The sequence below is a fragment of the Labrus mixtus genome, chromosome 19 (assembly GCF_963584025.1).
Source record: "Labrus mixtus chromosome 19, fLabMix1.1, whole genome shotgun sequence".
NCBI lineage: Eukaryota > Metazoa > Chordata > Actinopteri > Labriformes > Labridae > Labrus > Labrus mixtus.
The window spans coordinates 16,302,583-16,327,867 of record NC_083630.1 but is presented as its reverse complement, the minus strand read 5'-3'; the positions used below and the strand labels follow the sequence as shown (position 1 = coordinate 16,327,867).

General features: G+C 37.3%; 1 protein-coding gene across 3 annotated transcripts in view; it reads right to left on the bottom strand.

Moving 5' to 3' along the window:
- The window catches only part of rmc1 (regulator of MON1-CCZ1), a 440,600-nt gene extending 416,653 nt beyond the window's left edge, over window positions 1-23,947 (bottom strand). Inside the window, exons 1-21 of one of the 3 annotated variants that reach the window (XR_009676638.1) lie at window positions 23,723-23,946; window positions 22,214-22,290; window positions 21,752-21,836; window positions 21,459-21,515; window positions 20,705-20,791; window positions 20,120-20,260; window positions 19,742-19,845; window positions 19,485-19,574; window positions 19,094-19,199; window positions 18,833-18,941; window positions 18,688-18,732; window positions 18,510-18,563; window positions 17,397-17,525; window positions 16,767-16,873; window positions 16,568-16,687; window positions 16,348-16,425; window positions 16,000-16,104; window positions 15,604-15,672; window positions 15,431-15,518; window positions 15,178-15,315; window positions 14,469-14,850 (exon numbers count right to left, since the gene is read on the bottom strand). Coding sequence is in view for 2 of the 3 variants with exons in the window: in XM_061064482.1 (XP_060920465.1) it covers window positions 14,771-14,850; window positions 15,178-15,315; window positions 15,431-15,518; window positions 15,604-15,672; window positions 16,000-16,104; window positions 16,348-16,425; window positions 16,568-16,687; window positions 16,767-16,873; window positions 17,397-17,525; window positions 18,510-18,563; window positions 18,688-18,732; window positions 18,833-18,941; window positions 19,094-19,199; window positions 19,485-19,574; window positions 19,742-19,845; window positions 20,120-20,260; window positions 20,705-20,791; window positions 21,459-21,515; window positions 21,752-21,836; window positions 22,214-22,290; window positions 23,723-23,821 (1,968 nt within the window). In the remaining variant the exon portion in view is untranslated. The other 2 variants (XM_061064482.1, XM_061064483.1) reach the window with 2 other exon arrangements.
- Window positions 23,948-25,285: the final 1,338 nt, after the last annotated feature.

Genomic DNA, 25,285 nt, shown 5'->3' with positions numbered 1-25,285 from the left:
GTGCTTGGGATGCTGAGTGCTGAAAACACTGAACTGAATTGGTGTAATGTAGAAAACGGTGCTGGCAACATTTTTTAAAAACTGTTAGTGGATAAAGCTCATCAAAGCTGTATCTCCAGCTGTATCTCCTGTAAGTCCAGTATTTCTTCTGCACCTCATACACAATAATTACAAATATCAAGAGAGGAATGCTTTTGTGAAGTATAGATTGTATCACCCAGTGGCTGTAAATACTGGATGTTTTAAATATACTTGTGCTCTTCATCTTAAGCATGGAGTAAATATTTCAGTAATAATGTTTTCATCCAGAAACAGAAGCTTAAAAAGTGGCTGAAATAAGACAATGATATTTGATAAATGAGCACATTTAAGGAAAATAAATCATATCCAAATGTCCTGTCATGTGTTTTTTCACTATCACTGATTGACCGACTCATTATTTTTTTAGATTTTTCCTCTTGTTGCATAATTTAGTTTTTCTGTGTGACTGACGCTGGAACAGTTCAGACAGCAGCTATCCGGCCTCTTTGTTCCTCTGTAAGCTGCCTTATGTCGCCTTGAACAGTCACTTAAGAAAAATGTTGACTGTCAGACCTCTATTAAAGCTGACACATGCTGCTCTCTGGTATTTTACTTTGTGTGACTCACCGGTGCAGCTGCCTTTGGAGCTCTAACCAAAGAATATCAATGTTATTTCAAAACCAGAATCCTGAAAAAAAAAATGTCCAGTATTTAACAAATGCTTTTAAGCTTGAAACAACATATTTGAGTCGGACTGGATTAACAATTGTCTGCCTGACTTTTATTTTTGCAATAGTGTGACTTTCTTTTCTTTGCGCAAAATAAAAAAATAAAATCCTTCATCTAATTTATGAGTATTACTTAAATATTTTTGGTCTTTCAGTGAAAAACTGCGCGCTCTGCTGAAGTTAAAACCTTTTCTACCCCGACGTCAATCGGAGGGTAGCTCAGATCACAGCAAACGGTGTCTCATTTTCCCGAGCTCTAGTTTAAAGACACTATTTTCTTGACTATTGTTTCGGTCTCCTAGCAACGCGCGCTGTTGCTTTTTGCTCATGTGTGCTGCTAGCTCAGCGCGCACCCCGTCCTATCTGAAAGGCCCTTAACTGTAGATGTCTAACAATGTCTTCTGACTCAAAATGTATGATTACAATATGGGAACTTTTGTTTATGACGTGCAGTGTTAGACCTCACTTAAAGTTAAAGATCAGTTTATTCTAAATTCACATGAAGTTAGTTAAACATATTTCATTTCTGTGTATCAATACAAGCATGGGAAAGTGAAATCTCCGTTTTAATTCCTGACACTCTGCTGACTCCAACGTCTACAGATTTGTACAGTAAAATAGTTGAAGGAAGGGAAGGAGGCGTCACTTTTAAGAGCATTTCTGCGAGCTGCTTTAACAGAGGAATAACAGATAATTAAACTGTCAGCGCTCTCAGCTCGGTGCTCTCTGGGAGAGAGGATCACTGAGATTAAACCAGGACGGGAGCACATCCGTCCGTCCTGAGTCAGCCTCGACATGGAGCTGTTGAGAGACAGCGCTGAGTCACTGCCTCCAGCCTGAACCTTCACGTCCACAGCTCAGGTGATCCTCCTGCTTAGGCCGGAACCAGAATGGACTAAACAACCGGGCATCAGAACTAGTTCAAGTCAATCCAATAGCTTTTCTGTCGGTGCATTCTTGAAGCGGCTTTTCCTTCTTCTAAAGTCATTAACTGAGTAATTTCCCATATTCTTCATCGAATTAAATACAAACGGCGTGGGGAAACATTTTAGTTAAGTGTGTTTTAAATAAATGAAGTTATAACAAAAACATGTTACCCAAACAATGTTCACCATCCCTTAGATATTTTAAAGTAGAGGTGTACAAGAAAGTGAACATTCAGAAGGAAAACCACAAAGACTGTTCTTTGAGGATCTTTCTCTGGTTCATCCATCGAAAATGTAACCTAAGAAATGTATCTTTAAGATAAATATCATTTTTGTGTATTTCTTCTGACCTGTAGGCTATGTCAACTTTTTGAGTTTTTTCTAACATAATTCTAGCTGTGAAATTGGTAAGAAGAAGAATCTTCTTGCCTTTAATTGTTGTGTGTTTTCTTGGCATATGTACACATGATAACAGCAAATAAACATCTTTCAAATTCAGTTAAAAGGTGATCATTCTTATTAAAGGCTTTATATGCGATTTTTCACACTTAAATATAATATAAATCAAGTATATCCTCTGAAAATAACTGTGAGGCATGACTGTCTACAATGGGTGTAACACCCGAGTCCCACTGTCTGTGATGCTTTCCGAGTTTTCCGAGTCCTATCTTCAGTTTGTTTACATCGCCGGGACGGCCGGCCGACTCATCGCGTATAAACGTTATTTAATTGAGGGACTAGAGAAAAGAAAAATAACATACTGTACTCACTGCTTAATTGAATGTCACGTAAGCGTTTCTAGATTGCGGTCATTTCGGGTAAATTTACATGCAGTGTGAAGATACGAGCATAATAAAGATCTCTAGCATTAGCATGCTAACACAACAATGGAGCGCAAGTTTTTTTGGTTTCGTGCTAGGGTCAAGGGCGACATCTGCTGGATCAAAAAATTGCATATTAAGCCTTTAATCAGACTTTTGTTTCAGATCATTTGTTTTAGATGTCAACCAGGATTACAAGAAAATACACATTTATCACAATAGTTAGTGGTCTTTGGCTCATATTTGATTAAAAAAAAACTGCTACTATAATTCTTGAAAATTTGTTATTGTGACTTACAGGTGAAATAATGTTCTGGTAAAGAGACTTTTTGCAATGTTCTGAGAAGCTATCTTTCACAGGATTCAAAAATGAACATTTGTCTCTTTCATGGGAGTTGATGGCCACAAAAACCGACTGAAGAAATCACAAAAAGCAATGAATCCAAAGCAAACTGAGCACAGATTGTGAGGGCTCAGGAGGGTTTTCAAGCTCTCTGCTAAAAGCTATAGAGACGTTCTCAGGTTTCATACAGTGCCTTGACAGCACAAAGGTTGCAGATAATAATCGGGAAGCTGGTTTCATTCTGCAGGACTGATGTCAGAACACATAGCCACAGCGCTACCTCGTCCGTCAAACGGCAGCTTGTGTTGTCTCAGCGCCCGGCACAGAAAGGTCAGGCCTGCTGCTCCAACGCTGAACAAACAGCACTACACCGTGTGGGGCTTTTCAGCTGAACACACACACACACACACACACACACACACACACACACACACACACACACACACACACACACACACACACACACACACACACACACACACACACACACACACACACACACACACACACACACACAAATGTAATGCATGCGAGGCAGCCGGTGCAGCACTTGAACACCTGTTGTAGCACTGTGTTGAGGTGTTGACACAATTGCTACTGCAGAGTTCGAACCATGATGAGCCCCATTAAAAACCTCTGTTCCACGTAAATCTGCTGGTTTGACTGCGTGAGTACACCTTTACATCTCTGTCAAGGCAGGGAAGGACGAGGTTTTCAGACAGGTTAGATCAACCACAGTCATTCTACAGCAGGTGAAATCCAAACACACACCTTTTAGTAAGAGTTTACTCTGCTAGGCTACAACTCAGACAAGTGAAGTTGTTTTCCCCTTTCAATCTCTTGGTAAAAGTCTGATTCAGGGCTCCCCTTAAGTTTCCATTTTGGGGTACTTTGAAGCCTTTGATTTCAGGACATCTGGTAGGTTGTTAGGTCTGTTTAAGAATTGAGTTCATTTCTAACTCTAACCCTCTGTTTTCATCATGTGTAACAATTGTTATAGGGTATCTGAAGGTACCCTGGAGGGTCGTTTGGATCCTACTTCAACGTAAACTTAAGCTAGAACTTTCCTCATTGCGAACAGTTTAGGTCTTAAGGTTTCCTTTCTGTCTGTTTTAAACTACCGTTATGTTTTATGGCTGTGTAGTAAGTTTGGTTTTATGACCCTTTAAGGTCTGCTCAATCAATTCAGTCTTGTGTGTTTTAGGTACCCTTGAGCATCAGTTTTTTTTTTTTTTTTTATCTTTTCTTACACATATTTCAATCTGTTTTAAGGTACACCAAAGCTTCTGTCTAAAGGTTACTTTAAGTGTCTGTTTAAAGGTATACTTTAACACTTTCTTCTACCTTTCTAACAAATGTTAGGTTTTATTTGCTGCACAGTTTAGCATGTTTTAATGAACCCTTTTGCATCTGTTTTCCTTACTCAAACAAGTGATAAATAGAAGCCTCAAAATGCAAGACATAAAACCAAGGCACGTGCTAAAAACGGTAAAAAGGCGGAATATATTTAAACCCAATACTTAGGAATCCTTAAAAAGGATCTTTGGACCTGGACCTGCATCGGAAACTTATTGTCCAATATTAACTGTTCAACTAATTTACTTCATGATTTGTCAGGAACTGGAGATTTGAGTCATGAGAAACGACGGATCAATTCACTGAGTTGGATATCTCCCAACAAAAAAACTTGTTTTGGGTTATTTTGTATGATTTTACTTTCCAAGAATTCACAGTGCTATTCCATTCTTTTACATCTCTGGTGTTTGTTTGAGGGTGAAGGTGCTGTCAGGTATTTGTACCGTTCGCTCTGTCTCTTTCTTTTATGAATACTTCATCACATTTCAGCCTTTTCTTGTTGGACAGAAAAGCAGTGAGGGAGCAAAACTGACAGAAACTTGTAAACATGCCATTGAGCATTTAGCCAGTAGAATCGTAGGGTCAAGGATTCTGTTGATCTTTAATTTATTGCTGTGTTTCTACTTTCCTTTGAGTCATGTTTAATTCACTCCTATCCTCCTTCCAAAACTGTCATCATACATTTTTCTGACTTTGTACTCGTTGTTTTTTCTACCCATTCTCTCCTCCTTCCTTCCATTCTACCTGTGTTACCGTCTGACTCACCCATTTGCTTTAATTTTTCTAATTTTTCATTCAGTAAGGGAGGATTTGAAGTTGTTTTGACAGATATGACAATTTCGTATGATTTAAGATTAGTGGGAATGCTCTTTGAACAACATTTGTATTTCTTTTTACAGGACAACCATTTAAATCCTGACAGTGTGACTTTTGTTGGTGTCTTTACGATAGAAATGTTTCTTAACATGTGGAATAAAAGATTAGTAGGCAGCATTACAGTACCTTGTGATGCCACAGAAGTGTACCTTTCATGAAAAATGTGCAGCTTCTATAAATGCATTTCTGATCATATTTAGTCTAACAGTATGCTTACATGTCTGCACTGCAGAGATGTTGCAGGTGAGGCAGTTGTTAAGGCAGCTCTACATAAAAAAATAAAACATTCCTATTCTTTTCATTTTCAAGTAACGCAGGCATTTTTGATCACACTCAACCCAGAGGAGGGATGTGAGGTCGTGACACGAGCTGATAGTGCTCAAGGACTCTTCAGTTAAGTGAGGGGCGATCAATGAATTAAAACAATTTACTTTTGTTCTCCTTTCAATTTATCAATCAAAAGGTTTTCTTTTTGTTGGACTTCCATCAGGCACACACAGACTTAGGTAAACACTTGGTACATCTTTGCCATTTCCCCGTTTCAAATTTTCATCATTTTGTCTTATTTTGATCATTTCACAGTTGTCTGTTTTCTGGTTCAATTATTTTAAAAATAGCAGTTTTCTCACATTTCTGTCATAACCAATAAAGCTGATCAGGCTGTGTATGGAGGGGGAAATTGTGGTCCAGTCAGTGTGTGTGTGTGTGTGTGTGTGTGTGTGTGTGTGTGTGTGTGTGTGTGTGTGTGTGTGAGTGAGTGTGTGTGTAATTCATCCAAAGATCAAAGATCGGAAGGTCAAAGATCATCAGGCATAAATAAACACAGTTTCAGATCTCTCTCATATTTAGATTTTTTTTTTGTTTTGTTTTTTGCCTTCAGGCTCATTTTGTTATATTCACGTCCTCACAAAAATGAACAATTCAATGAAAACAATGCCAATCCTGAATAAATTAAACAAAAAAATTCAATGTATCTACGTTTAAAGTGATTTAAAAAAAAAAAAGTCTCATTCTGATGCACAAACACTGCAAATCATCAAAAAACTGCGTCACTGGAACTATATGACAGACGTTTAGTCACCAAAAAACAAAAAAAAATGTTATTTCAGTGCTATTTCTCTGTGAAAACACTATTTTCACCACTAAAAATACACATCAACTGCAGTGTAAATATCATAGGAACACTTCTGGAGTATTATATCAATGTAATAGGACATAAAGTGCATCACAGCACAGACTGTCCTCTATAAACACACAGCCGGGGAATACACACACTGTCCTGAAGTCCTCTGAATATTCTCAAAAAAATTATAGAAGTGTCATTTTGTCAGAAAATATTCTTAATAGTAGTTTAAAAATCATCCAAAAAAAATGTAATATGACTTTTTTTTTTTTTAAGATTATTCAGACACAGATCATATATTGCCTTCAAGTTCAATAAAGTGACGAGAACTGTATTTATACACTGATGTGAAATGCAACATTTGAATCATTTTAAAGCAGATTTTTTTAAACATGATTAAATATCATATAATTAATGAAAGGATGAGTAACACTGACGCAGCTCAGTTACGCAGAAGAAATAGGCTATCACACTGTGGGATTATTTCAGGTTTACCAGAGAATTGAAGAGGGCAAATCATGACAGCACACCACAGCCCCACATGTATCTCCTCTTACATAAACAGACCGGTTAATTAATGGAAAGTGGTGGCACGGCTCGGCTCAGCACGGCTGATAAAGAGCAGGGTTGCATAGGAACAGAGGAAACTGGGTCTCTTGTGGGAGAAAGTGGCTCAAAACAGGGAACAGGCGCCGATCTGAAATGTAAAAACTACTCTCTGTGCGTGTCAGCTATAGAGAGCTGAGCTTTATCTGAAAATGAGCTCTTTCGTTGAACTGGGTTTGGTTGTCTGCATGAAGTTGTGCAGCTTTAAACGTGCTTTTATACACATATTTACCAGTAATGTGCCTGAACTCACTGAGAGTGTTTGTTTTTATTCTCCGGAGGAAAATTAATTGAAATAAGAAATGTATCTTGTTGACAGGAATGATTTGTGTTCAGGTGTTCTAGCTGGTCACACTCAAGTCGCTCTGAAAGGTCAGAGATCACCCCACAAATTATTCCTAACGTATTAACAAAAGACAAATAAACGCATGTACTCACATGTGAAACTCCTGCGTTAAAAACTGCGAGTTCTTAAATTTCTCCTCACACCATCACCGCTCCACCGCGCCCCGCTCACTGCTGCCAAATCCCATCCGGAGAGCAGGCACAAAGTGGCCGATCCATGAGCGCAAAACTCTGCGTAACGCCAGGAAACAAAAGTGTTTAGACAGAGGAAGAAGGGGAAGATCAAGCTGGTTTTTTCTTGGTGTTTTTACATCCAAGTACGGCGGATCAGATATGGAGATGATGAGAAGCGACAGGGGCGCAGAAGCGTCCCTCCGGCAGCGGCAGGAGGAGCGGACTGTCGCGCGTCAGTGAAGCCGGGGAGGGGAAAGTGCGCACCGGGCAGCTTCACTCCGTCCGCTCCGGTTCCTCTCGCATCTTTCAACTTCAGCCGCTTTTAATCCCCCAGAATCGGCTTCAGATGATGTTTTATTCTCACTTAATCCCGAAAAAACACTCCTCAACCTCCTCTTTTTTTTAATTTCTCTTCATCTCTCTCAGGTGTGATAATTAAAAAAAAATAAAGAACTTCCCTCTCGCAGCTCCAGCTGTTGCTTGTATTCTTTCTTCTGTTTTTCCACTCAGAAAGATTTAAGGAAAGGAAAAAGTTTTTCGGTCAGTCGGGACTGTTCCGCTGCGTTTCGGTGCGTCGGTAGGTCGGTAGGCTGGTAGGGCTGACCGGCCGGGCTCTCAGCATCCCCGCCGCTTGATCGCCCCCCGGACTCGATAGGAGAGAGATAGGAGAGCGCGTTGGAAATAAGGGAGAGAGAAGGGGGAGTATCGCGAGGTTACGCCCTAACTCCCGTCTGTCTCGCGCTGTGGTGACCGCGGACACACAAATATGATCACTGGTATCACAAACACACACACACACACACACACACACACACACACACACACACACGGTCAGTATTGATCGCCTTTCATTCAGTGTGAGGGTGTAGGGTCTCCTCTCAGACTGTGTGTGATTTAATGTGATCTGATTCAGATTTTTCATCATGAGAGGACAAACCTTTACAAGTCATCGTTGGAGCTCATTCTTCATGATTTGTTCTCTTAAGTTAACAAAGGGGAAATCCTGATGTGTTGGGAAGAGTCTTCTAGCCTACTTTTAACTTTTAAGACACTAATAGTTACTTTTTTTAAAAACTTTTTTACTCAAAATGTTTGCTGATTTTATCTCTGTTTTTTTTCCAGGATTGTATTTGGTGTTGCAAATCTCTACCTGTTTGTCTTGTAGGTTTAACTTCTTCAGCATGACTGCATCTGCCTTGCCGTTGTTTAGCGCCCTCTATTGGTTAAGTATAGACCTTAGAATGCATATTGTTTATTCTGCTGTCTGTCAGACTACCAAGATGTAGAGTAGTTAACTTGACTTTTTATTAGCCTATCATGAGAAAAGTATAAATTTACAGGCCAAACAGAAAACACCACACAAAACAAATGCCTCACAAATGACATTTTATAACTGTGAAAGTTTCATAACCTCACTGAAATCATCAAATGTTCTACATTTATAAATTACTTAATGAGGAATTTGTGAAGACGCCTTCATCGTGCTGCACTGTTACACCTTCTATCAATATTCTCTAAGATATCATTCTGTTACTTTTATCTTGAACTTTGCGAGTGAAAGTTCTCTATGACACTTATTTATTGAATATGAATTTAGAAATGTGATGTGAGATAAATGAGAGGTTAGTTGGTGATCACATTATTGTCTTGTTATTACGAGGGATGTGTGCGTTTAGTCGATTGAACGGTTAAACGTTTTCACCCTCGCTAGAAACCAGAAACATTAGTTGTTTAAAAGAATGATTCATATTTTGGCCTTCAATGTCGGTGAACTGCTAGCGGCTCGTAGGAGCATGTTTGGCACTACTTTGGTCAAGAAAAGTTTGATAAAGTTGTATGAGGGCTGCGTCAAGTTAAACTGGCTTATCGACCTGAGCAAAGTGTCATCACATTTAGCACAAGCACATGGACGTTAAGCTGCAGGGAGGACTGGCGGTGCTAAATTGCTCACGAAATCCACTTTCTGCAAACCAAACTAGATTGTTCTCCCGCTGACAATTTTGAATATATTGTGCTTAATTTTGAGTGTTTTCTGAGTGTTTTCTTCCCTTTAGACTAGTCGGTTAGGCTTAGTTGAAATGTCTGTTTAACCGATAGGAGGAATTGTTGTGACTTAAGTGAGATTACGTTTTTAAAAAAGCTTAAAAAGATGCTCAGAATATTTACAATGAAGACTTTTAAGGTGCTGACTCCATCTGACAAAGCTGCATTGTCAAGAACTCAAAACTCAGAGGTGATATTAACAACAATAATTATCTTAAAATGAAAGTAACAAGCGTTATTTATTATACCCAATAACACTCCAGTTCAAATGCCAGTCATTTCCAGACATCTTGCTTCAGTGTCTGCTGTCCACCTCCCACTATGATACATTATTTCCCAGCATGCCGCGGGGTCCACAGTGTGAGGTGTACAACAGTCTCCTCGTGTTTGTCTGCAGAAAATCTTAAACACCGGAAAAAAGTTGTCATTGTTATTAAGATAATAGCTTATGTGGTTTTCTACAAAATAAAGTGCATACCAGACCTGGTTGGAGTTTTATGCACTCTAAGAAACCTTTCACTTCACCTGTGAAACAGGATTTACAAAGAACATCTCGGCTGATAAAATGTGTTTAGTGCGAATGTTGAAGTCTAAACCAACAATATGAAGCAGTAAGAACATCATTAACTCATTTAAATGGTCCTGATTGTTTAGGGTCTTTTGATTTCATGCAAAACTTCAAAAAGAGGTCTCTCCCATCAACCGGCTTTAGTTTAGATTTTTCCTATTAAGAAAACTTTAACACATAAAGGAAAAGCTGAGTCATAGTAATAAGAATAGTGTGAACCTTGATCTTAGATTAGAGTGTCTGCTGTTAAATCACCTCTAAAGACACTATTTTATAGACAGGATTTTTTACACTGTGCTCTGAGCTCTTTATAATCCTCCCCGTGTAAGCCACTTTAATTTCAGCTCAAGTTTCTATACTGTTCAGACATCAGATAAGAGCAGGGTCACAAGTTTACGTGCACAGCTGTAACTTCTCACCTCTGCAGTTTATTTAACCCTGTCATTAGGGAGCGTTTTTATTCTGTTTTTAATGCAGATTTCTGGAGTTTTTCGTGATTTATAAGATGCTAAACATTTAAACTCTGTTTGCTCTGCGGTTGCATTGAAGCAAAGATATCCGTTTGAAAATTCAGAAATATTCAAACTTTGCTGAAAGAAAAAAAAAATCCTCTTCACGGGGTTAAAAGATATGTTACTCTGAATTCAACCTGGCAGGTGAGGAAATGTGCATCATGCTAATTGTTATACTGCAGCTCCCTCTAGCGGTTAAAGTCCATACTGCTCTGCAGCTCATGTAGACAAAGGTTTAATTTGAGAGAGTAGAATGTCTTGTGTCCAAAAATTGTTCTTGCAAATGTCAAATGAAGTCGAAATAATTAAATCATCAGAAAATATAAGAGTATTTGTGCTGCAGCCTGCAACCATTACATCTACTCCACTACATTCATTTATTGTGTTTTTCAGATTTATGAAGATGCAAAGGCAGGTGAATACATGAAAAATGTTTTTTTGTTTTGTTTTGTTCTTGCACCTAATCACATTTATTTGAATAATTCATGTGAACACCCAAACGTGTTGCCAAGTCCGCTTGTTATAAGCAACTTTGGGCTTGTTTTTATGTAAAGTCGCGGGTTTTTGGGCTTGTTTTCTAAAGTGTAGTTTCTTATTTGGGCTTGTTTTCTAAAGTGTAGTTTCTTATTTGGGCTTGTTTTCTAAAGTGTAGTTTCTTATTTGGGCTTGTTTTCTAAAGTGTAGTTTCTTATTTGGGCTTGTTTTCTAAAGTGTAGTTGCTTATAAGGGCTTGTTTTCTAAAGTGTAGTTTTTTATTTGGGCTTGTTTTCTAAAGTGTAGTTTTTTATTTGGGCTTGTTTTCTAAAGTGTAGTTTCTTATTTGGGCTTGTTTTCTAAAGTGTAGTTTCTTATTTGGGCTTGTTTTCTAAAGTGTAGTTTCTTATTTGGGCTTGTTTTCTAAAGTGTAGTTGCTTATAAGGGCTTGTTTTCTAAAGTGTAGTTTTTTATTTGGGCTTGTTTTCTAAAGTGTAGTTTTTTATTTGGGCTTGTTTTCTAAAGTGTAGTTTCTTATTTGGGCTTGTTTTCTAAAGTGTAGTTTCTTATTTGGGCTTGTTTTCTAAAGTGTAGTTTCTTATTTGGGCTTGTTTTCTAAAGTGTAGTTGCTTATAAGGACTTGTTTTCTAAAGTGTAGTTGCTTATAAGGGCTTGTTTTCTAAAGTGTAGTTTTTTATTTGGGCTTGTTTTCTAAAGTGTAGTTTTTTATTTGGGCTTGTTTTCTAAAGTGTAGTTTCTTATTTGGGCTTGTTTTCTAAAGTGTAGTTGCTTATAAGGGCTTGTTTTCTAAAGTGTAGTTTTTTATTTGGGCTTGTTTTCTAAAGTGTAGTTTTTTATTTGGGCTTGTTTTCTAAAGTGTAGTTGCTTATAAGGGCTTGTTTTCTAAAGTGTAGTTTTTTATTTGGGCTTGTTTTCTAAAGTGTAGTTTCTTATTTGGGCTTGTTTTCTAAAGTGTAGTTGCTTATTTGGGCTTGTTTTCTAAAGTGTAGTTGCTTATAAGGGCTTGTTTTCTAAAGTGTAGTTTTTTATTTGGGCTTGTTTTCTAAAGTGTAGTTGCTTATAAGGGCTTGTTTTCTAAAGTGTAGTTTTTTATTTGGGCTTGTTTTCTAAAGTGTAGTTTCTTATTTGGGCTTGTTTTCTAAAGTGTAGTTTCTTATTTGGGCTTGTTTTCTAAAGTGTAGTTTCTTATTTGGGCTTGTTTTCTAAAGTGTAGTTGCTTATAAGGGCTTGTTTTCTAAAGTGTAGTTTTTTATTTGGGCTTGTTTTCTAAAGTGTAGTTTTTTATTTGGGCTTGTTTTCTAAAGTGTAGTTTCTTATTTGGGCTTGTTTTCTAAAGTGTAGTTTCTTATTTGGGCTTGTTTTCTAAAGTGTAGTTTCTTATTTGGGCTTGTTTTCTAAAGTGTAGTTGCTTATAAGGACTTGTTTTCTAAAGTGTAGTTGCTTATAAGGGCTTGTTTTCTAAAGTGTAGTTTTTTATTTGGGCTTGTTTTCTAAAGTGTAGTTTTTTATTTGGGCTTGTTTTCTAAAGTGTAGTTTCTTATTTGGGCTTGTTTTCTAAAGTGTAGTTGCTTATAAGGGCTTGTTTTCTAAAGTGTAGTTTTTTATTTGGGCTTGTTTTCTAAAGTGTAGTTTTTTATTTGGGCTTGTTTTCTAAAGTGTAGTTGCTTATAAGGGCTTGTTTTCTAAAGTGTAGTTTTTTATTTGGGCTTGTTTTCTAAAGTGTAGTTTCTTATTTGGGCTTGTTTTCTAAAGTGTAGTTGCTTATTTGGGCTTGTTTTCTAAAGTGTAGTTGCTTATTTGGGCTTGTTTTCTAAAGTGTAGTTTTTTATTTGGGCTTGTTTTCTAAAGTGTAGTTTTTTATTTGGGCTTGTTTTCTAAAGTGTAGTTTCTTATTTGGGCTTGTTTTCTAAAGTGTAGTTTCTTATTTGGGCTTGTTTTCTAAAGTGTAGTTTTTTATTTGGGCTTGTTTTCTAAAGTGTAGTTTCTTATTTGGGCTTGTTTTCTAAAGTGTAGTTTTTTATTTGGGCTTGTTTTCTAAAGTGTAGTTTCTTATTTGGGCTTGTTTTCTAAAGTGTAGTTGCTTATAAGGGCTTGTTTTCTAAAGTGTAGTTTTTTATTTGGGCTTGTTTTCTAAAGTGTAGTTTTTTATTTGGGCTTGTTTTCTAAAGTGTAGTTTCTTATTTGGGCTTGTTTTCTAAAGTGTAGTTTCTTATTTGGGCTTGTTTTCTAAAGTGTAGTTTTTTATTTGGGCTTGTTTTCTAAAGTGTAGTTGCTTATAAGGACTTGTTTTCTAAAGTGTAGTTTCTTATTTGGGCTTGTTTTCTAAAGTGTAGTTTCTTATAAGGGCTTGTTTTCTAAAGTGTAGTTTCTTATAAGGGCTTGCTTTGCTCCTTGTATAAACCTCTACTGATCCTCTCCCACCTCTTCACAATAAAGCAAAACATGAACTCGATAGTTAGTTTGTCCGTTTCCTTGGTAACCTTGGTAACCTTGGTAACCCCCAACACAAACACCAGATGTAGAATTGAAACACACACACTATCCAGGTTAGACAAAATAGGCCAGAAATAATTAAAAACTACAAAACAACAACCATAAACAATCACAAGCTAATCACCACAAAAAGCTGTTGTTGATTTACCAAAATATTTCAGTTTTGAAAAAAACACGACAGCTGTTTTTCTTGCGTTTCCATGGTAACAGTAGCTGAATCTTGCTAGTTAGCAGTGGACTGCAAACTTTAGTTAACATGACAAATCAGATCTCTTCACACAGCAAATAACTGAAGTAGCTTAAATATTTAACTTACAGTTTGAATACAGCTTGTTGAGACAGCCATCTTCATCACCTTCCTCTTCATCGATCTCTTTATCGTCCATGTTTAGGATCACTATCTCTCTCTCTCTTCAACTATCAAGATGGCAGTCCACGTTATTCATGCATTCTTGATTCAAAGATGTTTAAAATTAGAGACAAATGTTCACCAATATGAAATCAATAAAATACAATAAGATAAAAAATGGACGATACAAATATGATAAAAGGGAGAGATATTGAAGTTGTTTTGAAAAAAATTAGACAATGTTTGAAGAATGTGTTAATTAATGAAGAATATATTTTATATATATATCCATAAAGGAAGAAAACATGTATTAAAAAAAAGTTTAACTAATATACAATGTCAAAAAAAGCCAGAAAAATATAAAAATAAATGAATACAAATATTGTCTGTAAACATGTGAAATACTTGTATGTTTTTAACATGAACGTCTATGGGGATTGACTCACTTTTGGTGCCAGCCTCAAGTGGACACTTATGTAACTGCAGTTTTTGGTACTTCTGGTTTTTGGTATTGAAACATTTAAAAATTGACTTAAGTCACATCATGTGCAAACTATTAAAATAACTCTTGATCAGTTTTAATATTTATGTAAAAAATAATATAAATATAATCCTTCTAACCACACAACCCTGAATATGTCGAATTATCACACAGGCATGTGAATGCACCACAGACACAACATGTTTACACATGTAGTTTTTATTATCTGTACAGAAGGCCGCTTAAACATCAACATTTAAAATGTAATCACACTATATCTTTTAAACAGAGCATTTACTCATGTTTCTATGATCATTTGAAACAATTTAGTTTAGTACATTATTAATTATTATTTACAAAAGAAAACATTAAATAAAGTGTTAGCCTTAATTATGTCATATGTACAAAGTATTCAGATCTGTTCCACATGTTGGTTCATCTCCTGAACTTCTGTTCAGTCTGATGTGATCCAGTTTACAGTCTCTGTTTGTGTGTTTTTGTGTCATGTGTTCACACTGTGGAGGGTTTCATCAGGGCCTGATCCCCAAACAGCTGCTTAAAGTGAACCACGTGCTCCTCACAGTGCTCTCCTGGAGACACAGACAGAAAGAAGTACACGTTTTAAACAGTGCCGTCAGCTGACAACCCAATATCTATTTGAAATGAGAGCATTCACTTATTTAATGGCATTAATCCTGTGCTATTTTGTCCCTTTAAGTGCACCGTAGTTAAGCCACCGCACTGAAAGCAGCGTCTCCCTGTCAGCACAGTGATGGAAAAGAACGAGACCTCTCCGCCTCCGAATGACTCATTTCACTTAAAAAAAAAAATCTCATTTTCATTTGTGAAAAGTAATATCCACCATCAGTAAAACTGTACTTGGATTTAAATTTAGATGATGTTGTGTTTTCTCTCACCCGGGTTGAAGCCTGGACTTCCTCTCAGCCGTTGGTTCCTCTGCTGGAACGACCTGAACACGGTATAGAACAACATCTGGTCCTCGGTCTGCCGCGCTGCGTCCAGAAACTTCCTGGCCGAAACATTGTCATGGCCACCTGAGAAAACCAGTTTTAGATCTTTCAAATAATAATCTATATTGGTTAAAGCTAAATAAATTAAAATATCCCCAAAAATTATTTTTCTTGGGATAGAATTTGAACATCAACGTACCGACGCTGCGGATGAATCTGAGCGCGCCCAGAACCTGCTGCTTTGACAGCAGAACTTCAACGATCTCGTCGTTGGCTGTGGAGAGACGCTGAAAACACGCGAAAATAAAGCAAATTGACTGAATTGAAATTTTGTATCATCATTGAAAGGCTTCATGTTCTTGTGTTTGATACCTTCAACATGTCCAGAGAGAGCTGGTGAGCAGGAGGATACGTACTCTCCAGTGATAGAAGCAAACAAGCCTGAACACAAATGATCACAATAAGAGAAACACAAACTGCAAAAACAAACTAGACTGACTTTTTTGAAGAAAAGTTTTGATTTACCGTTGAAAAAATATTGTTCATCTTTTTGAGCTGAAATCGTTTCTCAGTGATTTAATCTGTTTCATCGCTTGCAACTATTAGTTTTGTCATTTTTTTAGGTCTGACTTCTTGTTTTGGAAAAATAATTCACGTATATGATCAAATGTTACAGGCCTTGTTTCACACTGTGGCATATAATGACTTTAAAATCGTTTGTTTAGGATACAGACTGAACTACTTTTGTGAGTTTGGGTGTGAACTCACCAGAGGTTTGGAGTCACTGAGGACGTGATACTGCAGGAACTGATGCAGCATGTAGAAGAGGTTGTGCTGCACCAACGTCTTGATCACCAGCTCATACAGGTAATGCTGAAAAATACAAACCAGACATTTTTTAAGGAAACGTTTGTGTGAAATGATGTCATAATCAGTTCATGGATTTGGGAGAGCTTGTGAGAGATCACAGAAACCTTAAAGAACCAAAATCTCAAATCTGTAGGTGAAAATAATTTAATGTTTGCATGACAAAATGCAACAAGTCAAAGTTAAAAGCATCGGCATTACCTTTGCATCCTCAGTATTTGAATACGTTAGAGGGAAGTGTGTTATTACCTGAACGGTGATCTGAAACTGGTTCAGAGAGCGGATGTACTCCATCAGCACGGCGATGATGAATTTATGAGAGACTCCCTGCAGAATAAAGAGACAAATCATTTTCTCTATTGTTCTTTGTTTTCAGTCTCTAAAAGCAGTTTGGTTTGTTATTTTGGATTTGGCTGTTTTCTGCTGGAAACAAAAGATTATAATTATAGTCATTATTTTTATTTATTACCTTCCTCTCTGTGAAGTTGGACAGGACGTGTGTGTACATGTCTGATTGGTCGATGACCGCCTGAGTTCTGACCGGACGTTTCTGCGCAGAGTTTCCTCGACTCGGACCGGACTCCATCGCCTGCGAACACATACAAATATACAAACACCTCAAATATTCAAATTTTACGGAGTCAAATAAGTGTAGGATTGTCACTCACCGCAGTGTAGGTCTGCTCCGCCTCCAGGTACTCCTTATACACCTGGTTCAGTTTGTCGAACACAGTCGCCACAACAGGAAGACTTCCCTTCTCCCCGCCCTCCAGAACTGAGAACAAGACGGACATTTCTGCTTAATTTCTCTTAAGTTTTAACGTCAGAGTTTGTTTACATTTTTTATTGAAGCAACAGAGTCCTATGTACGACACTATAATGAGAATATTTGCCTTTATGCCAATTCTATGTGTAGTTCAACAGAACAACAATATCAGCAAAGAGTGAAGAAGAACATACTGGAAAACAGAAAACATAACGCAGCAGTTTAATTATGTGCACAGAGAGCATATCATCGCCTGCAGACAGTCTGTGGTAGTGCATCGATCGCAGGAAATAAATGTCACCACCCTCTCCCACTCACTCGAGCTGAATTTTCCCGATTATATCCTGCTATGTTCTCACATCAGCTCTCTCAGGCTTTTTGCTGAAAAATTACTAGGGAGCTGGCAGGAGAAACTCCGGAAAAAGTCAGAGTGCAAAAATGTGTCTGTTTGCGTTCACACATGCAGCTCACCCCGAGACTTTGGGAAAGGAGTTTTGTGTAAGAGAGAAAGCAGTAAGACAGACAGACGTACTCTGAGAGCAGACGGACAGGATGACCATCTTGCAGTCTCGCCGTCGTAACAGGAAGTCCATCAATTTGCCTTTGTCCTGCAGGAGGTTGACTGTTGGAGGCAACTTCACCTGCAAATACCACAAATACCCTGAAACAGACAGAGAGAGATTCTTCAAGTTTCATGTTTTAATATTCATATTTATGAAATGCATTTTTTTTTAAAGATTTGTTCCCAAACTCCCAGTTTCAGAAACTTTTAGATCCAATGTCATGTGAAACATTTTATATGTATCTGCATAAGAGCGTTTTATTTACCTTGATTATGTATGATATATTATTTATTGTCACTAAACGATGCACTTTACAATGCTGTGGTTGAGCTGTTTGGCTCAGTGTGTTGTTTTTACTAACGGCTTTTTGTTTTTGTTTCAAAAAAGCACATAAAATTAAGAAGTAGAGGGAAGAGATTTTTTAAAAATGACTGATATTCACTGGTCAGGCCAGACAACATCTGCTGCTGGAAGCATGTGTGTCTTTACCTCATTTCCTCAAATAAAAGCTTGATCCTAAATAAGAGCCCATTGCAGAGGACCAAAACAAATAAAGTAGAGGCGAGCCTGAAACGCAGGTCAGGTAAAACTCCAGAGGGAATACTCTCCTGATCTCTGTCAAATTTTCTGCATGCCAATTAATCTGATAAATTCAACAATAAATGATGCAATTTTCTATATCAGCTGGTTTTGGATCACCCATCAAGGTGACTCTGTGTTCATTATCTTTGCCCCTCTGTATTTTGTAGTAACACACATGTGCCACAACATGGCAGCAGCAACATAAGAGCGCTGCATTAGAAGCTGAACACATTTCCCACTACAGGTTCCCTAAGAATATGTGTTTCTGTCTACTACAAAGGAAACAGATCATTTTGTGTATAATCAACATCATGTCAACACAATGAAACTTAGAGCTCAAAACAAGTCCTTGTTCATAAAACAGTCAAATATTGATTATAAGCAGGAAAAAGATCAAACAGATTGTCTCTAATAAAAGTATGCCGGTACCCTCTGAAGTACTCAAATAAATGCTCAAACTAAAGGTAATACGGTATGGATGCTGGTGTCTGTTTCCTCACCTTCACTGGCACTGATGATGATTTCAGGCTGGAAGACGCTCCAGGAGGAAGAGTCTACAGTGATGGTTAAAGGCCAACATGATAACAAGTTTTTAAGACACGCAAAAAACAGACGACTACGTTTCTAGAGTTGAAAAAATAAAATACCGTAAAACTTGTATTAGAGGGGAAAGGATACAGAGCTGACAGGGAACAGGAGGCTGAGAGGGAACCACAGCCGGACCTGGAAATGGAAGAGTCAATAAAAAATAGAACAGATCACTTTTAATACTGTGACTGTGTGTGTGTGTGTCTGTGTGTCTGACGGTGTGTGTACTAAGTACCTGACAGTGGTATCCTGTAGGGGTGTATGGAGCGAGCGGGGAGGACAGGTTGGTGTGTGTTGACGGCACAATCCGGCTCCTTTAGCTTGATGTCGAAGATCAGAGACGTCTGACACACAAACACGCGCACGCACACACAAAGAGAAAAAGAAGATAGGTGAAATCCTGGCTGTGGTGATGTTTGCAGCCATGTTTGTGAGCTGTACATCGGGATGGTGACGCTTCCTGGTCTGCTCGCTCTCATTAAAAATAAGGTCAAACCTGTGTGCTCTGATGGTGAACCACCACCAGGTTGTCAACGATGTTCAGAGCAAATTTTCCAGTCGTGTTCAGCTTCAACACGTGACTCTTCTTACACGCACCCTCCCTGAACACACACACACAAAAACAGACAGTGGTAAATGAGACTGCTTCAATTTAAGTATCAGAATATTTCAAGACCTTAAGGACCATTTCAAATGGATTTAAAGATACATTTTACAGCCAGTCTCGCAAGAAAGTGAAAAAGGACAGGAAGAAAAATCAATTCAATTCAAACATTATTAATTGGTTTGAAGCAGTTTGAACATAAAAAAACAAAAACAAACAAACAAAAGTTATAAACAACAAAATGTGTGTGTGTGTGTGTGTGTGTGTGTGTGTGTGTTTTTACCTTGGTAAATGATACAGCACTACCTCTGCACTGGGACTGTTGGCTGTTCTGGAGTGATGCTTCAGATACATGACAAACAGCTGACCATAACTACAGAGAGAGAGAGAGAGAGAGAGAGAGAGAGAGAGAGAGAGAGATAGAGAGAGAGACAGAGAGAGGGGGGGAGAGAGAGACAGAGAGAGTAATAAAGATGAATCTGAGAAACGTTGAGATCGAGAAGTAAATCCACAATGGACATCAGCAACAAGACAACCTACATGGTTGCCATGGCGATGTCTCTTTCCGACAGGCTGAGTTTGGCGGGTTTGGGTACAACAGGCAGCTCGATCTCAAACTTGGACATCTTGGACACGGTCCCATTCTGAAAAAAACAAACAAAACAAACCAAAAGGTGATGTACAAATACAAACATTTAAACCTGCAACCTAGAATGAATTTCACTGTATAAAACAGAGTCACAAGGGTTCAGTTATCACCTGTTCAAGCAATAGTGAATTATATTTTTTATCACGTTGGGTAAGAAAACTGAGCCTACTGTGAGCCAGTATAAACGATATTAAATCTACTAACATAACAAAGCTCAAAGAAACATGACATGGATAAGATGAATTGTGTTTCACTGTGTGTGTGCTGACCCTGAAGGCGAAGGGCTGCAGGATGTTTCCCTGCACGGTGGTGGAGAGCAGGATGACGGCGGTCTCCGGACAGTACTGGTACCAGTTCACGTTAATGTTCTGACTCTTCAGCAGCTTCAGGCTTCGTTTGTCTGGAAACACCTGAAGAGAAAAACACGATCACAAGACTCACTGTCAGCTCTGTGATGTTCTACACACAACACGAAAGACGGCTGATTCGATTTCACTTTTTATAGTGTCATTTACAAACGATATGCCTAGCCCAAAACAAACTAATAAACATTAAAATAATGTCATTTTTTTCTAATTGCGTCCATACTACATGGTCAGTTATTTCTACAGATGTTTTTTAATTCAGCTTCCACAGAGACAGCACAAAGCTCTGCAGCCCTGGAGAATTCTGCATGTTACACCAAAGAAAAACCGATGTGGCAGTGACGCCAGACGGGTTTTTTGTCCATTCATTTCAGGGCCTGTCTGTATAATGATGAAAAGAACTTAGATTAGAAGGAATGCAGCTTTAAATAATCTGAACTGGATTCACTTCACTTTCAGTCTTTACCAAAAACGATGATGTTCTGTTACCTGGTAGAACTCAATCCCCTGGTCGGTGATGAAGACGATCTCGTTCCAGGTGGTCCAACAGAAACCCAAAACATTAGCGTTCTTCGTCTGCAGAACAAAAAGCACAAATAAAACGACATTTCAAGCACCGCAACACAGCTGCTCTTTATATATCAGCTTCTACCTCTCCTTCCTCACAGATCAATAAAGTTTTTCTCATCTGAAAACTTCAACCGTCAGTGAACAGGAAGGAGAGCCCTTTCAAAATTCAAAGAGAATTCGATATTCAAATTCAAAAAACTTTATTTGTCCCCGGGGGGGCAATTCAAAGGCACACAGAGCAGTAAATTAACAACAGTGCAAGTACGAAACATTTTAACCTAAATATAAAGTGTCAATTTAAATACAACTTAAAGCTTAAACTTAACTTAAAAATACAAAATATAAAGGAGCAGATATGAGTGAACAGTGATCGGACTAACAGATGTAACATAACTATGTGCAGTAAACGAGAAATAAATATATATATACAGAGCTATGTGCAAGTAGGCAAATACTAAATGATAAGTTATAAGGTGCATGGTGAATAATGGAACAACAGAACTAATATATACAATATAACTGTAAAGGTACAAATGAGATAAATAAAGTGACTGTAGTGAAATGATAGATAAGAACACAGGAATAAAGTAACCAGAGCTGTATGAATACTGATATAGAATGGATAGAATAAAGTGATGTAGTGCATGAGACCAGATAAAGCTATGTAGCATACCTTGCATTCCTGAGTGAACTCTGTGTGTGGATAGTCGGGGATGAAGTTGATGAAATCCTAAAAATAAACAAATAAATAAACATGTTAAGAGTTTTCCCCCTCAGCTTCAATAAGCAGTTCCTTCATGTTTCTTCACATATTGAATATATCTAACTCCTGACTTGACCTTGTTTGTCCTAAGATTATATTTCCAAAGCCTTTGTTTGTTTAGAAAACATACATTTGGTGGTGATTTCCTTTTTTTTTTTAATGTCATTACTGCATACATTTTTACTCTGCAGAGCGAAACTTACCACAGATTTTAAAGTCCTCTGAACTGCCAAGATCTTATTTCCGATGGAGAACTTGATACACTTCACTTCTCCTTTATCGTCCATTCTGTGGAGGGAAACATTTCATGATACCAGTTTTTTTTATTATCACAGGGAATATAATGATACCTCACATAACAATCAGAAATCGATACAAATCGACACAATCAGTAAATCCAAAAATAATTGTTGTCACAGCTACATTGCCACTTTTTAACGTGAGCGTAGCTGATAGACAGCTTAAGGTTATGACTGCGTCAGAATGGTTTGAAAGGACGGCCGATAGACGCAGGCCTCCATCCAATAGGTGCACAGGTTTACTTATTCATTTTTAACCCATATTATCATTTTTTGCATTCTTTCCATCTATTCATTTATATATCTCATCACATAAACAGTTGATATGTTTATCCCATCAACGTATGCCCCCAGATACTCAGGTACCTGAAGGCAACACTGCTCTTGTCGTCCGGGCCTTTGACCACCACCCCTGTGGCTCCACCTGAACGCACCGCGAACACCTGCAGACACAAAACACAACATGAAAGAAGGACATAAAAATACAACTAGAAATATTTAAAAACCAGAAGAATCACTTAATTATCCACCAAGGGAAAATTATCCTTCAATATTTTTTGTTTAACCCAACAAGTGTCTTTACAGTCATAGAATATTTTACAAGGAGAATTTCTTGTAACATGCACACACACATATATATATAATATATACAGTGACTGACAGATGACAGATACATAAATGAGGCCCCTCGACCTTTTGAAAGACCTGTGTGAGGAGATAAGGCTTGCAGACTCTTTCACATCTTTTATCCCATATAGATCTAATGCCGCCAAAAACGCCCTCTAAAAAGTAATGAATGAAAACAACATCCTAAAACTCACATTAACAGACTCGCTTTATGTGATGTGATCTTTTTTAAATAAATCCTTTATTAAATTGTAATATTTTTTTATCTATTCCTAATCCTTCTTTTTAATAGGTTGGTGTTCTTTCCTCTGTTTTTATATATTTATTTATTGAACTACATCTTTTATTCATCCTTTTACCATCATTATTTTGTTTTTATTTTCTGTTACGTTGTCTTCCTCTTCTTAATCTCATATTGTTCTGTTATTGTTTGGTAGACTACTCTCTATTTGACCTGACTGTTAAGATTAAGATTAACTTTATTGTCCCAGTGGGAAATTTGTCCTGGACTTCACAGAGCTCTGATGCAGTAGCAGAAAATAACAAAATACATTCATTTGTCGGTAAAACATGTCAGTTAAATAATCATAAAATGCCATACAAGTGAATTACTAAAACCATAAATATGTAATAGTTATGAAAAGTGATAACAGTGCAGGTACATCTACACATCTTCACACACACACTCACACCACCTCATACATGCACATGTATACACACACATTACAGCTTAGGTACTGTTGAGGGCTTTGATGGACAAGGGAACAAAGGTATTTCTGAAACGGTTGTTTATTCTGTTATTATCCTGAGTTCATTTTTGTTTGTTTGTCTGTCGAAGCACTTTGTAAACATCTGTTTTTAAAGGTGCCATATAGATAAAGTTATTGTTATTATTATCATATAAGAATTTATTAATTAAGACTTTTTTTTAAGCATGTGATATGACTTTTCTGGTTAAAAACGATAAATGTTATATATCATGATCAAAAGTTTACTGTATCTTTATTTTTTATTAACTTTAAGTTGATTTTTATTGTTTGTTTACAAAAAGCTTCCCTGATGGACTTCCTGTTTTAGAGATAATGGACATGTCACGTTAACCAGTAAAATGCAAAGAGAGTAAACATCCTACTAGAGGTTCAAAGTGTTGTTTACGAGCTGCTAATAAAGTTAATTTGAACAAACTGTCAGCTGATCACTGATTAGTTCAAGTCAGCAACATCAATGCTAACTAACCAGCTAGCTCACCTGCTTATTAGCCTCGTCGAAGAAGACGTTATTGACACTGGAGGCATGTTCAAACTGCACCGGGTTCTCACAGAGTTCTAGATAATGTTCCTCAGTCATCCTCACAACAAACTCTACGTATTTTATTCCTGTTTTAGCCTCAATTCACAGATTTCCCAAGGCTAAGGAAGAGTTCGGGGCGTAAAGTCAATTCGGCGACGCAAGACCCGCCCTACTCCGCGTTTGATTGGCTAGTTGTCATTGCCTTCGTTGACTTGGATTGGTTGTGTTTAGACATGCGGACTGTGATTGGTAGAAGATACGCGCAGAAGATCATCTTCAGGCTGAAAACAAGACACTTCCGTTATGGCTCTTCACAGTAAAACTTAAAAAAAAGAAAAAGATTCTTGGCAACTTATAAATGAGTTTGAGCAATTTTAACACACTATTATTTTAAATCTAAAATGGAGATTCAACTTTTAAAATGCGATATTTTCTTCCCTGTGGTCACATCATATTCATGCAAGCTGAATATTTTGGGGTTTTGCATAAAACTAGACATTTACAGACATGATCGTGGACTTTCGACAACACCAATCTGTATTTTTAATGATTCCTTGACAATTTGAAAACCCCAAAAACTAATCAATGAACACAAAATTTATATAACATAATCAATTCTTAATTACAGAAACCTTACAGAACATTAATCTTTTACTTTGAAGGAACCAGTCGGTTCACTTTTTTAGTGCTGCTGAGTCATGTGGTTGTATGACTGTCACGTGTGTAGGGAAATATTATTCAAATGACCAAACATAAGAGACTTGAACTGATATCTTAAACAATTATTAATACAATTATTCGTTATTTTTTTACATTTAATAAACAAATAAAAAGACGACACATTCTACCTTTATCTTTTATTGTCACCACAATTTATGAGAAGTAATCCACCATGAAACCAGCATCATGTGAGGAGTCCAAGTGTGTCAGCACTGACAAGAAAACCTCATGTTTTTATCCATTGAGCTCAGAAAAGACCTCTAATAAAGCAGATTATTTGATATGAAGTCACACAATCTAAGAGCTACACATATGATTGTTTTCACTGCAAACAATAGTTTTTTTTAATCTTCTACACATGATGCTGCCATGACTCTTATTAACTTGCATTTGTCTGATAGTACTACTAACCATTAATTTTCTGCTTTAATTTCTAGTGTAAGCAAAATATGTATCAACCCCCTGCTTTAGCTTCCACACACACACACAGGACCAAACTGCTGCGACTTCTCACACCTCTCCTTCCAAATCTGACCCAGAAGTTACAAATAAAAATGGACAGAGTAAAAGCAACAACAAAAAAATGAATCAAAATAAATCAGAAATTAATAAAGCCTTTCTCAAATTATTAAGAAGTCTGAAAACCATTATTTCCCATTGTGTGCATCTCCCTTTTTTTTTTTAGCTTAAATTGGAAGAAAAAAAACATCCTGATGCATTTTTTGGTCATTCAGACTGAAGTATCGTTGAATCTTTGAGAAATTATGACTCTGTGAGAAAAACTAAGGTTGACTAAGGTCA